The sequence below is a fragment of the Phallusia mammillata genome, chromosome 6 (genome assembly GCF_965637545.1).
Source record: "Phallusia mammillata chromosome 6, kaPhaMamm4.hap1.1, whole genome shotgun sequence".
Lineage (NCBI taxonomy): Eukaryota > Metazoa > Chordata > Ascidiacea > Phlebobranchia > Ascidiidae > Phallusia > Phallusia mammillata.
Window position 1 is genome coordinate 4,563,371 of NC_137257.1, and position 12,468 is coordinate 4,575,838.

The 12,468-nt window shown below is 35.9% G+C and overlaps 2 protein-coding genes and 1 long non-coding RNA gene across 4 annotated transcripts; 2 read left to right on the forward strand and 1 right to left on the reverse strand.

Moving 5' to 3' along the window:
• The first annotated feature begins 5,534 nt into the window (after window positions 1–5,534).
• Window positions 5,535–6,807, forward strand: LOC145233498 (uncharacterized). Its single transcript, XM_080098231.1, has 2 exons — window positions 5,535–6,528; window positions 6,611–6,807. Exons 1-2 carry the CDS (start codon window positions 5,696–5,698, stop codon window positions 6,693–6,695), a joined length of 918 nt encoding a protein of 305 aa, XP_079954357.1. The 5' UTR covers window positions 5,535–5,695; the 3' UTR covers window positions 6,696–6,807.
• A 2,397-nt stretch (window positions 6,808–9,204) lies between these two features.
• LOC145234608 (uncharacterized) lies at window positions 9,205–10,617 on the forward strand. Its single transcript, XM_080099317.1, has 2 exons — window positions 9,205–10,254; window positions 10,339–10,617. The coding sequence occupies exons 1-2, from the start codon at window positions 9,443–9,445 to the stop codon at window positions 10,421–10,423; spliced, it is 897 nt and encodes a 298-aa protein (XP_079955443.1). The 5' UTR covers window positions 9,205–9,442; the 3' UTR covers window positions 10,424–10,617.
• A 61-nt stretch (window positions 10,618–10,678) lies between these two features.
• LOC145234609 (uncharacterized) lies at window positions 10,679–12,314 on the reverse strand. Of its 2 annotated transcripts, none has more exons than XR_013861305.1 (3): window positions 12,137–12,314; window positions 11,503–11,611; window positions 10,679–11,409 (listed from the first exon to the last, which is right to left on the reverse strand). It is a non-coding gene; the product is annotated as an uncharacterized LOC145234609 (long non-coding RNA). The 2 variants fall into 2 exon arrangements; XR_013861304.1 differs by having other exon boundaries at window positions 12,041–12,314.
• Between the last annotated feature and the right edge of the window lie 154 nt (window positions 12,315–12,468).

Consider the following 12,468-nt stretch of genomic DNA (forward strand, 5'->3'; position numbering starts at 1 on the left):
AATGCTTCTGTGGAAAATAAAGCATATTTTAATTGATTAAAATAACTATATTAAGGACAAAAACAAAACAGGAAATTCTGTAGGAATCCAAAAAGTTAAAACCGAAAACGTTGCAGCCGTTTCAGATGAAATACTTTCACAAATATTATCTCATGTCAAGAATTACTCTTAACTTCACATAAAAGGGAATTCCCCATCAGTGTAAATAAAGTTTTCATGTGGTGTGCTTGTCACGCTCTGTTATGGCGTCACACACAACAAAATCACTGATGTGTATCGACACCATGCGATACTTAATCATTTTGTGTTTTAAATTCAAAACAAACTTATTTCAATAACTTAGACCGTAAGTGTGTTTTCCATAATGTTTTCGGGTAAGTAATTAGCTTTATAGAATAGTTCAGCGCTACTCAAACTGTGGAACACGTACCGGCAGAAATTAGTTCATGTTTTTCCGTCATAAGAGTTTACCATCCCACGCTGAAGAAAAAAATACAATGGTGAAAATATGAGACGAGTTGTTAATGAGATGAAATAACTCTACAAAAAAGTCACAATGTTACGCCCTTTAAAAGTTTAATTAAAAACAGTAATAGCTTATCCGAAAAAATATTATTTCCATTTAGAGGCTGTGTGATCTGGAGCTAGTTGTTGCTCGAATTTGCCTGGTATTTAGGAGTTGAAATGCCTTTCCTTCACTTTTATCTTACAAGTTATGTATTTTAAAATGTTTCAAGACACAAACTAAATGTATTTTTGGGTACACACATAAATATAAGCAAATGTAGATCAACGTATTCGATTTAAACATCAGCTACAGCATCTCAATGCACGCTTTTGTACAACATTATATTTGTCACGACGTCGCACTATACACATGGTTCCGTCTTTTTCCGCATCGTAATAGTGGAAATGTAAAGCATCAAAAATGAGTGACAATTTACAGCTGAAAAATTGTTGATTGGAAAAGTTTAGTGTTGCAAATATGATAATAATGCACGGTTAGGTTCCTACGAATAGCGGGATATGATCGAAATTTGCAAAGCGGTTTCCGTTTGAAAGGAAATTGGTGGGCATAACATGCAAATGTTACACCACACATAAACAGTTCGTTTTTACTATTAGATCTTGAAAAAAACGGTAAATAGTCTTTCAGTCAAGTAGGATTACCGTTTGCAACGATATAACACGAACTACTTAGAAACACTTTCAAACTTTTTTACGGGCAGGAGTATACACACTTACAGTTACCGCAATATCAGTTAATGAAAACATAAAACGCCATGAACATCAAGTAGGCATAATTACACAAGATAAACTTTCTCATTTCTCTACTCTTATACATTTTAAGGCCTCTTACCTCTAGTTCAGATGGTAAAATGCGTTTGTTGTTCCTGTTACACACAAGATCGAATGTGATATTCCCGATTTCTTTTATCGAACCTAAAGCTTTACTAATATAATCTTCTTTACCTTGCAAAATGACCGCATATGTGAATTTCACAAACTCGACTTAAAAACCTTTATACCTGCACAGTAACCTGTCATAGTGGAGGCATTACCACATTCGACTTTTTGCAACACTTCTCCGCATCGCCCACGTTAATTACTTCAACCCTGGTTGTCCCTTCAGGCAGTTGTTACGCAGTAAGGTCTCCTGGAAGCAATTGCTCGAAAGGCTGATAACCCTAGTCATTCCTTAAGGGTTGTTGTGTAGTAGGCTATCAGGAAAGAGATTATCCTTTAGGCCTATAATCAAAGTGTAGAGCGTTACGATTCTTGGCTAGGCCCCAGGAAAAGTTTTGTTTTATAACTTTACCATTCAGGCACAAATATCTATTATCCAGTGTTAACCATCGTAATTCTTAGCTATACATTGCGCTATGTGAGATTACAGGTGGCTGCAGTCATTAAGCATTTGTCTACTTTTGGATCGGATCCGGTTCAAGTCCACGCAACTTGCGGCAAAATCAAGGTTAAGTATGAAGTCAGGCCCAAATCAAACCCGCTTTCAATTCAATTCTTTTGATGCCACGCTTTCAAAAACGTGAAATTAACGAAAAGTAACTTCGAGACAGGTCAATAAAAGGATTAACTATCCACCACAACTCTGGGCTGTCACGCACGACTGCGGTGTCACGCATGACAAAATTGCTGACGTGTGGCGACATCAAGCAAAAATCAATTAGCTTGGTAGTTCCAATTTTCAACACTATTTCAATACACTCCCGTTCATCTAATAAAAACTTTCCGATGTGCACTTAACTGCAATTCAAGTTAAGAGGGCATCAAAAATAGAGCCGTGTATTCAAGTTAGGAGGGCATTAAAAATAGTGACGTGCACTTAAACACCAAAGTATTAGTTTCAAAATTAAATTTAAACAGATAAGACTTGAAGTAATAGCCCATTGCAAATACATTTCGGGCTATAAGTTGCCTAAAAATGAATTTTGTTTACCTCAGTAAACATACCGTGTGACTCGGTCTTTAACTGCGGTTACACGGAAATAGTTCCTGTTTACCAAAGCAAAACAATTTAACGAAGCGTAAAAGGCACGAGGCAAATGTAGAGCTGCAAGCTAGGCAACAAACCAGCAAGCGAAATTACCGTAGCGGCTGTGGAGAAGTAACTCATTCTGAATGTTTGGAACGAGCAGAGTCAGTTAAACAAAGTACTGTACCAAAATTTGAGAAAGAAACAAAAAAAGACAAAAGAGTTAAGTTTGTAAAATAACGTTGTCGTTTCAAAATGTGATTGACATGAAAAACATAAATATTGGTGATCAAGATTCTGTAGGTTAAGCGCAGGTTTAATAGATTGTCACGAGACATTTCAAGACGATCCAGAGAAAATTTGCACATTTTCAAATCAAAGAAGAAGGTTTTTTGCAATTGTCCAATATTACTAAATTAAGATCGGTACTCTTAACAAAAATAGCTTTTACCAGCTTAAGTAAGCTGAAATCTGTCAGCAATACAAACACACTGTTTTGTAAAGTAGTTGGCTTTTCAATCCAACCCAGGATTGTCGCGTTTTGGGATATTGATTAACCTATCAAATGTAACTTGAAGTTTATAGTCAAAATAGTTCATTATTTGACAGCCTTAAATCACACCAAACGTTTAAGTTTAGGGTAAGTGAAATCCAAAATTTGTAGACATTACCTAATCAAACCACACTGACACGTAAAAATGAGTTTATCATTTGAAGAAGTCCTTGACCTGCTAAGCATCACTGTTGAAGTAGACGACAACGATTTTCCGAAAATTCAGGAGATGCCCAACTTTGAGGGACAATTTAGGCAGTTTCTGGAAGGAAAACTACAGCACTACCTAAAAAAAGGAAAAGTGACACAACTTTTCAATTTTGAATATTACAAAATTGAAATTGGCGAGTTAAACGGAAAACAAATTCTTCGAATGTTGATATCACTAACAAACAACGAGGAGTTGATGAAAGACGGAAATTGTTTTGTGTGCTGTGTAAACGATGTCGGAGAACATGCAGTTATTGTATTCGCAAAATATTGCATTGAAACAAGAGGTGCCGTTGCAGAGAACGAAGAGGAACGAGGAAACTGGTCTAAGGCATTTGATGAAAAAACATGCATCCTACAACGCAGAAATCCAAGATATCTTGGTTTGGACAAACAAACAATCGAAAAGTTTTGTTCAACTTTATCAAAGCAATACAACAGCTTTTTGTCAACAAAAATGGCGGATTTGCAACCACAATATCGTCGGTTGTTTTTCGGAGTTGTGTTCGAAATTGCAAAGTGCTATATCAGACATTGGGATGCTTACAAACATTTAAAAACCTTTCCAACTGCTTCTCTTATCAAGTTGGCAATTGATAATGGATGTAGTGGAAAGTTGCAGGCTGTTTTTAACGAACATGATATCCTGAAAGATTTGTTTAAAGAAATCAATCCACAGCTTTGTAGAGAAGAAAGACTTTCCCTCTATTACGCTCGTAAAGATGAACTACGAAAAGAAGGAGCAAAGTTAATTATTGACAAGTAAGTTTTCTACCTTCTGTTGCAAATAGTCACCATTAGTGAAATGCTAGCTATGCAAATCGGGTATAACAGCATACAAAGAACTGGGACACACGTTAGGTTAAAAAATGGCGTTAGAATGTAGCATTTTTTCCCGTTGTTTTTTTCATATACTACCAACATGAGACACATTGATTTCGCAAACTCAAATTTCCTTTCTCGTTTCAGAATTTTCCCACCAACTGTTGAAGGAAAGTACGATAAAAGTAAAGTAACAAAAGTTGCTGATGAGATGAGATCATTTTACTTGTGAAAATGTTTGCAGAAATTGTCAAGATACCCAAGAACATATAATGATCATTTCGATTCGTTTTGTTCCTAAATGTGAAAATGTGTAAATAAATAATGCATAGCGGTTGTCAATCTATTGGCGTCAAGCAAGTTACAATTGACCGGAATTTCGACGTAAAATCTGTGTTGAGTATTAATCCTAAACTGAAACATGTTACACCATATTTAGTTGCAAAAGCAGCAAAACCAAATTTGATGAACGTTAGCGCACGATTTTACCTTTCAACGATTTTATTGCATCAAAAAAGATATAGTCTTAAAAATGCGAGAAACTAATTGAAACAGTTTATAAACGGTGAACATTTAGCGCACATTGTGTTGAATACGAGACGAAATAAATCAAAACAGCAAGGGAATCCCCCCTTAACGCGAGAATGGTTTTCTTTGCGGTTCGTCGTTCACGCCTCGGTGTGACGTCACACTTACCAGACGCACTGTTGTGTGGCGACACCAAGCGACACAAAACTAATGTACGATTTTGAGATTGATGTATAATGTGTCGATTGTAGTGACCCTACATACCCACCTTTTATACCACTTAATTTAGACAGGACAGAAAAACAATGCCAGAATTGAATTCCAAGTCGTACGATTACAAAATGCCATGGTAAAGCATCTCTTACTAAGTGTTAACCCACAAGCCTGTAATTTTATAGAAAAATAGAATTGAAATGACGTCATTTCGTAGATGATGTCATCGAAAAAAATTTTATGTTTAAACTGTAGAAAATTTTATACCCAACAACTTTCCCAGAGAAAGTTTTTGCCTATCTTCTATCGATTTTGCATAAAACCCTAAAGAGCAAGAGCATGTCTAAACATTATTTTTGTCAAAAAAGAATTCAGCAGGTAAAGGGTACATTGAATAATGTCTGATTTTTATGAGATTTGCACCACTTGCAGAATATTAATCGCCGTGTTTCACTTCACATCGCAATACCTACGGTGAATGCACAAACATTTTATAATAAGCCATAGTGTTTATGTAATTGCAACATAAGCTTTCTAGTTATTATGTCAATCATTACGCAAGTGTGGCAATCGCGTGACAAACGTTTAAGCTACTTAATTGTGCCACTAGTTTCTGCGAAGCGAAACTAAATGAACTTGTTCGATTGTCACATGTGTTACAAAGGTCGTAAAAGGAATCATTTTTAGCATATCCATGTTGACAGTACGCCGCTACACGATTGGTATTTGTGCGAAATTACGGCAGCAGCTGTGGATTAGTAACTCGTTCTGAATGTTTGGAACAAGCAGAGTCGGTTGAACAAATTCGAACTCTAATTGGGGTAATTACAGCACCAAATTTGAAAAAAAACGGACAAAAAAGTTAAGTTTGCAGAATGAGTTTGTCGTTTGGAAGCGTGCTTGATTTGTTAAACATAACCATTGGAACTGAAAATGATGATGTTGATTCGAATGTTCAGTTGAAACCGCATCCCGGTTTTCAAGGTGCGTTTCGTGACAAGCTGGAAAACAGAATGACAGACTTCAGAAACAGAGGGACGTCACTTTCATTTGCAAGTCTCCAATATTGCAAAGTGCATATTAGCAATCTAAATGGCAAACAAGTTCTCCGAATGTTGAAATCGCTTACAAACAACGAAACTTGGATGAAAGATGGAAATTGTTTCGTGTTTTATGTCAACAACGAAGCAGATACTTCTCTGACTGTGTTTTACAGACAATGCTGGCTTGAGCCAAGAAGTGTTGCGGCCGAATCAGATAAAGATAAAGGAAATTGGCCAAGAGCTTTTGATGACAAAACGTGTCAGGAAAGGCAAAATAACTCACGTTTTGTTGGGTTGGATGACAAAACTATCAAAGAGTTTCGTTCAAGTTTGCCTGAACAATATTCAAAATACATGGAGCAAAACATGGCCGATCTGCAACCGAAATATCGTCGATTGTTTTTTGGAATTGCATTCGAAATCGCAAAGTGTCACGTGAAAAGTTGGCTGGTTTACGAACACTTGAAAGACTTTCCTAGGTCGTCTCTAATTAAGTTAGCGATTGATAATGGATGTAGTGGAAAATTGCAGGCGGTTTTTAACCACCATTATTTGGATGTTTCTTGCATTCGTAAAAAATATTCCGATAGACAGGAACAAATTACTAAAATTCAACAACAGAAAGCCGAATGGCGCAGAGAAGGAGCAATAGAGATCATTGATTGGTGAGTCTTTTATACAACGCAAAATCGTAACTACTACCACCAAGAGCCTATAGTTTGTTTTAACTCGTTCTGTCTTTTATAGGATTTTTCCACCAAACGCTGAAGGAAAATATGATGGTGAAAAAGTGAAAAAGGCTGCTGCCAAGATAAAGAGATTTTATGAATAAGCCACGAATTTAAACCATACAGATTTAAAATGTAGCAAATAAACGAACATCAAAAATTTTGCCTTTAAAAAAAATATTAACTTGAGCGATTTACCACAATTTAAATTAACCATTCAAGATAAAAGCGATTAACGCCAGAGTTTAATTTTATCTGCAACTTATTTCTTATAGCGATTTCGTTATTTCTTATAGCGATTTAGTTTGCTTGCGGTTGACTTTTTAGACGTATTATATTAATTCGAGCTGTGAACTTTCATTACTTGTTTTGCTGGCCGTCAGTTTGTCACTTGTTTATTTCATTATTTTCTCTTTTGTTGACTCAATTTGATTACTGCTTCTTAATCTTCTCGTGCTTGTATGTAGCCTATGTACGTGCGTGTGCGTAAATACACAAAACGTGCATTGTAAATAGACCTACCGTTCAAGACAAATAAAACACGTCCTTGTATATATAAAAACTGTTGCGTAAATCTCTGTTGAGGGGACCAGTTGGAGAAGAGAAGTAGAGGTTTTGGATCAAAGTTACAACAAATTACGACAAAGATGTAACGCAAATAGGCCGCTGTAGTCTCGAACTTTAACTTTCAGTCGTATGTTGCGCACATTGCTAAACGGTAATTAAAACTTTTGATTGAGGAGCAAGCGTCACATGATAAATAATTTTTATTTGATGAGCGAAATCAAATACAACCGCAAGGGAATTCCCCATTGTAGTGAGTACGGTTTTGTTGCGTTTCGTCGTTCACACATCGATATGACATCACACTTTCATGACACTCTGTTCTGTGGCGACACCAAGCGACACAAAATCAACTTATACCTTAAACATTAAAACAAAGTTTTGAGTAACAAAACAAAAGGGTCAGATACTTCTAAATCCATTGATTCTAAATATACTTATCCATATTTTTTATACACTTTGTACCTTTATTAAAATCCCAACGTTGATTTGCAGTTACACTGTGACCTTGCGAACAGTACTTTGAGCAAAAAGCGAACCTTATAAGAATCAAAACTATTGGGGTCGATCGCGAGACATTTTTACTCTACTTGTGCCATTAAGTTCCGTGAAGCGAACAAACGTTACTTATGTGATTTTCCCCTCTGTTACAAAGGTCACAAAACAAATCATTTTCAGCATAACTAATGGTAACAATACGCCGCTACAAAAATGAGGTTTGTGCCCCACGACCAACAAAGCAACACCGTCACTGTTTGAGACAAGACAGATGTGGTATTGGTTTGTGTGCTAAACCTTTTTGAGTCATTGTGAGAAGACAAATAATCAGTTGAATAAATTCGCAAAAAGGTCGCAGTCTAATACAAAGAACCACGAAAGAAAAAAATATCGCGTCAAAAAAGAAGCTTCCATTTTAACCAAAAGGAAAAAAAAACCTTCAGTAAGAGTCAGGTTTTTATGCGGTTGAATTGTCACGCACGATTGTGAAGTCATGTATACCAGAGTGACTTGCATGATTGAACTCCTGTTACACAGGACCCATATGAATTTTTTTCAGCATGACTAATATTAACAATACGCCGCTATAAAATGGTGTTTGTGCCTCAAGACCAACAAAGCCGGTATTTGAGACAAGAAAGTTACGGTATTGGTTTGTGTCCTTAACATTAGCAGCTGTGGAGAAGCAAGTCATTGTAATTGTGAGAAGGCAATAAATCAGTTGAATAAATTCGAAATCTATTTACAATACCAAAATTCCAAAAACAGACAAAAGAGTTAAGTTTGCAGAATGAGTCGTTTGAAAACGTGCCTCCTTTGTTTACCATAACCATTGAAGTTGGGGATCAAGATAAAGTATACAACATAATATAGTAACGCCAAAACTCTGTTGTGTCGATACAAATCGTTTTAATTCAACTGTTAATGCCATTATGCGTGTAGCGTAATTGGACTTGTTCTCATTGAAAACAGTTGTAAGTCACGTTTGGTTTAGTTCTCTGGCAGTTATGTTTTTAATTAGATTGCTTACTTTTTGCTTGATGAAGATTCTGTATGACAAATAGATTTAGGAAATTATTCTCTGACATCAAAAATAGACTATGGAAAATTCGCGACAGAATAGGCCACTACAACTTAAAACAGTTTTTTAAATGCCTTAAGAAAGCTTTGAATATGCAGACATTGCAAATTATTTCAATTTGTCAACAAACAAAACCGTTAAAGTTGAAATTAATTTGATGCTTGCTGTCCAATGTCCGATTGTGGGACCTCAAAGGTTTTATGTGGTTTAGAAATTTACCCAGTGTCATGTTGTTAAAGAATAATTTGGAAACAAACATATTAATCTCGAAACGGCCTCCAAGTAAAGTCGTGTGTTTTTAGCACCTTGCAAATTAGAGAAAAGGTTTTAGCTTACGCAATCTCTTAATTGCAAAGCAAGCACTATATTTATTTTGCTACAATGATATTAGTCAATTTGTTACTTATGTGAGTAAGCGTTTAGCCTAACTTGGTCAACACATTTTGGTCGCAGAAGAATTGGTTTGGGCTTAAAAAAACACCTTTATTCGATTACTTGTGGTTGTTTATTGTTGGTAACATATGATTATTTAATTACATTTTTATTATTTAAAACAACAGAAAATATCGGTTACTTTATTGGTTTGTGTGCTTAATCTTAGCACCGGTGAATGAGCTCTTCATTGCAAATGTGAAAAGCCACCAAAATCACTTTGAACAACTCTAAATACAGCCCCAAATTTTGGAAACGGAGGAAGAAGTTTGCAGAATGAATTTGTCGTTTGAAAACGTGCTTGATTTGTTGAAGATAACCTTTGAAGTTGCTGATCAAGATTCTCTAGATCCAAAAAAATTTTCCGATTTTCAAGGAGTATTTAGGGACTTCCTTGACATTAGCATTTCGGACTTCCAAAGCAAGGGAAGAACATTTTCATTTGAAAAACTAGAATACTACCAAATTGAGATTGGTGATCTTAACGGAAAACAAGTTCTTCGAATGTTGATATCACTAACAAACAACGAAGAGTTGATGAAACCTGGAAATTGTTTCGTGTTTCTTGTCAACAACGAACCAGATACTTCACTGACTGAGCTTTTCAATTATTGGTTCGAAGTACGAAGTGTTCTAACTGAATTTGAACACGAAAGAGGTTTGTTTGCAAGAGCATTTGGTGACAAAATATGTTTCGAGCGTCAAAAGGACCATAGGTTTGTCGGCTACGATTCACAAACACTTGAAAAGTTTCGCTCCACATTATCTGAGCAATATGAGATATACATGCAACAGAAGATGTTCAATTTGGAACCAAAATATCGTCGATTGTTTTTTGGAATTGTGTTGCAAATAGCCAAAAGTCACGTGATCAAGTGGAAAGATTTAAAGAACTTTCCAACCGCTTCTCTTATCAAGTTAGCAATTCATAATGAATGTAGTGGAACATTGCAGGCGGTTTTTAACGACCACAATTTGGATATTTCATCCATTATGAGACAAACAAGGAACAGAGAAGAACAAATTGCAAACGTCCACAAAGAAAAAGCCAGATTACGTTTAGAGGGGGCAAAGGTCATCATTGACAAGTAAGTTAAAGAATTTAAGACACACAATAAGTGAAACAAATCACATTGAGTTTGGTTCGTCTAAACTCTTTTTGTTTATCACAGGATTTTTCCACCGAATGCTCAAGGAAAATATGATAATGAAAACGTGAGACAAGTTGCTGATGAAATAAAGAAATTTTATGAATGAGATATTAAATACCGTGTGAACATTTTGTCTGTTCAAGATTACGCTGCACTTAAATTCTTTTTGTAATTTCGCTTTACAGGTGATGAAAATCTATTATGCATCTTTTTAGAAATGTTGGTGGTAAATTTGTATGTGAATGTGTTTACATTTCGTTACATTTGTACTGCAGATAAATGTGACGCTTATGTGGTAAATAAAACATACTTTTAGATGATTGAAATGTCTATGTTGAGGGCAAAACCGTAAAAAGGCAGTTTTGTATAAATCGAATAAGTTAAAACCGAAAACGTTGCAGCAGTTTCAGACCAAATACCTTCACAAAATAGTAAGTCGAGAATTACTCTTTATCATGTAAGGGAATTCCCCCATCGGCTTCAGTAAAATTTTTATGTGGTGTGCTTGTCGTGCTCTGTTGTGACGTCACACGTAACAGAATCACTGATGCGTAGCGACACCAAGCGACAATGCTTGGGAGACCGGCTGATTCGGTATAACGCCTTTAATAGGCCTGGCGTACACTAAAATTATTTTGTGTTTTAAATTTAAAACAGAAAGGATTATTTCAATATCTCAGACCGTAAATGTGTTTTCCATAATGTTTTCAGGAAAGTAATTAACTTTATAGAACTTCTAGACCAGTGCTACTCAAACTGTGGAACACGTACCGGCAGAAATTAGTTTTGTTTTTCCGTCATAAGCGTTTACCATTCAAATGCGATGGTGAAAAAGTGAGACGAGTTGTTGATGAGATAAAGTAACTTTACGAAAGTGTCACAATGTTATGCCCTTCAATTATTTAATTAGAAACAGAAATATCTTACCCGAAAAAACACTATTCCCATTCAGAGGCTGTGTGATCCGGAGCAAGTTGTTGCTAGAATTTGCCTGGTATTTAGGAGTTTAGAATTCCTTTTCTTCACTTTCATCTTTCAAGTTATGTATTTTGAAATGTTCCAGGACAAAAGATATTTTTGGGTACACACATACTAAAGCAAAATGCAGATTAACGTATTCGATGTAAACATCAGCGAAAGCATCTCTATTTCAATTTGATTACAAGCTTGTGTACAACATCATACCTCTGTATTTGTCACGACGCCGCATTATACACATGCTTCCGTCTTTTTCCGTATCGTAATCGTGAAAATGTCAAGCATGAAGAAATGAGTGAGAACCGATAATTCAGAGCTGAAAAATATATGATTCGAAAAGTTTAGTATTGCAAATATAATAATAATAAACGGTTAGTTTTCTCGGCATAGCGTGATGTGATCGAAATTTGCAACGCAGTTTCCATTTGAAAGGAAATTGGCGAGCAAAACATGCAAATGTTACCCCACATAAGACATAAGCAGTTCGTTTTTACTATTAACTCTTAAACAACGGTAAATAGTCTTTCAGTCGGTAAAAGTAGGGTATTTGCAACGATATAACACGAACTACTTAGAAACACTTCCAAACTGAAAGCTTTTACGGGCAGAAGTACCACATCATATACAGTTACCCAATATCAGCCAATGAAAAGATAAAACGCCATAAACACTAAGTAGGCTTGATTAAACTGAAAGTAAGATAAACTTTTATTTCTCTACTCTAAGACATTTCTGGGCCTCCTACCTTCTGTTTTGTTAAAATGGCGCTCGTTGTTATTTTTGCACACGTGATCGAATGTTATATTCCTGATTTTTTTTTGTCAAACACAAAGCTTCTTACCTGGCCTCATACGTGAATTTCACAAACTCAACCGCACATACATTATACCTCGAAATTAAGCTGTCAAACTGATGGCTTTGCCACAGTAACATTGCAATGTTTTTCTGCAAACGATGGCAGGTTCCACGCTAATTACTTCAACCTAATTACTAGTTCTAGCGACCGCATTTTTTTTAAAGATCCGTGCAACGTGGATTTGCACCGACCGCCGCACTAAGGTTTCCGAGTTTGCATCCAACGCAACACCGCTTGCCTTGCGGGCACACATTCTTTCTCTGTTGCACAACAGCATTGGTTCTCTGTTAAATGAACAGAAACGTGTCACAATCGGC

Excerpts from the sequence above, each read along its gene's own strand:
- LOC145233498 (XM_080098231.1), top strand. The coding sequence starts at position 5,696 with ATGAGTTTGTCGTTTGGAAGCGTGCTTGATTTGTTAAACATAACCATT. Across the intron at positions 6,529-6,610 it reads GCAATAGAGATCATTGATTG|GATTTTTCCACCAAACGCTG; the intron begins GTGAGTCTTTTA and ends TGTCTTTTATAG.
- LOC145234608 (XM_080099317.1), top strand. The coding sequence starts at position 9,443 with ATGAATTTGTCGTTTGAAAACGTGCTTGATTTGTTGAAGATAACCTTT. Across the intron at positions 10,255-10,338 it reads GCAAAGGTCATCATTGACAA|GATTTTTCCACCGAATGCTC; the intron begins GTAAGTTAAAGA and ends TGTTTATCACAG.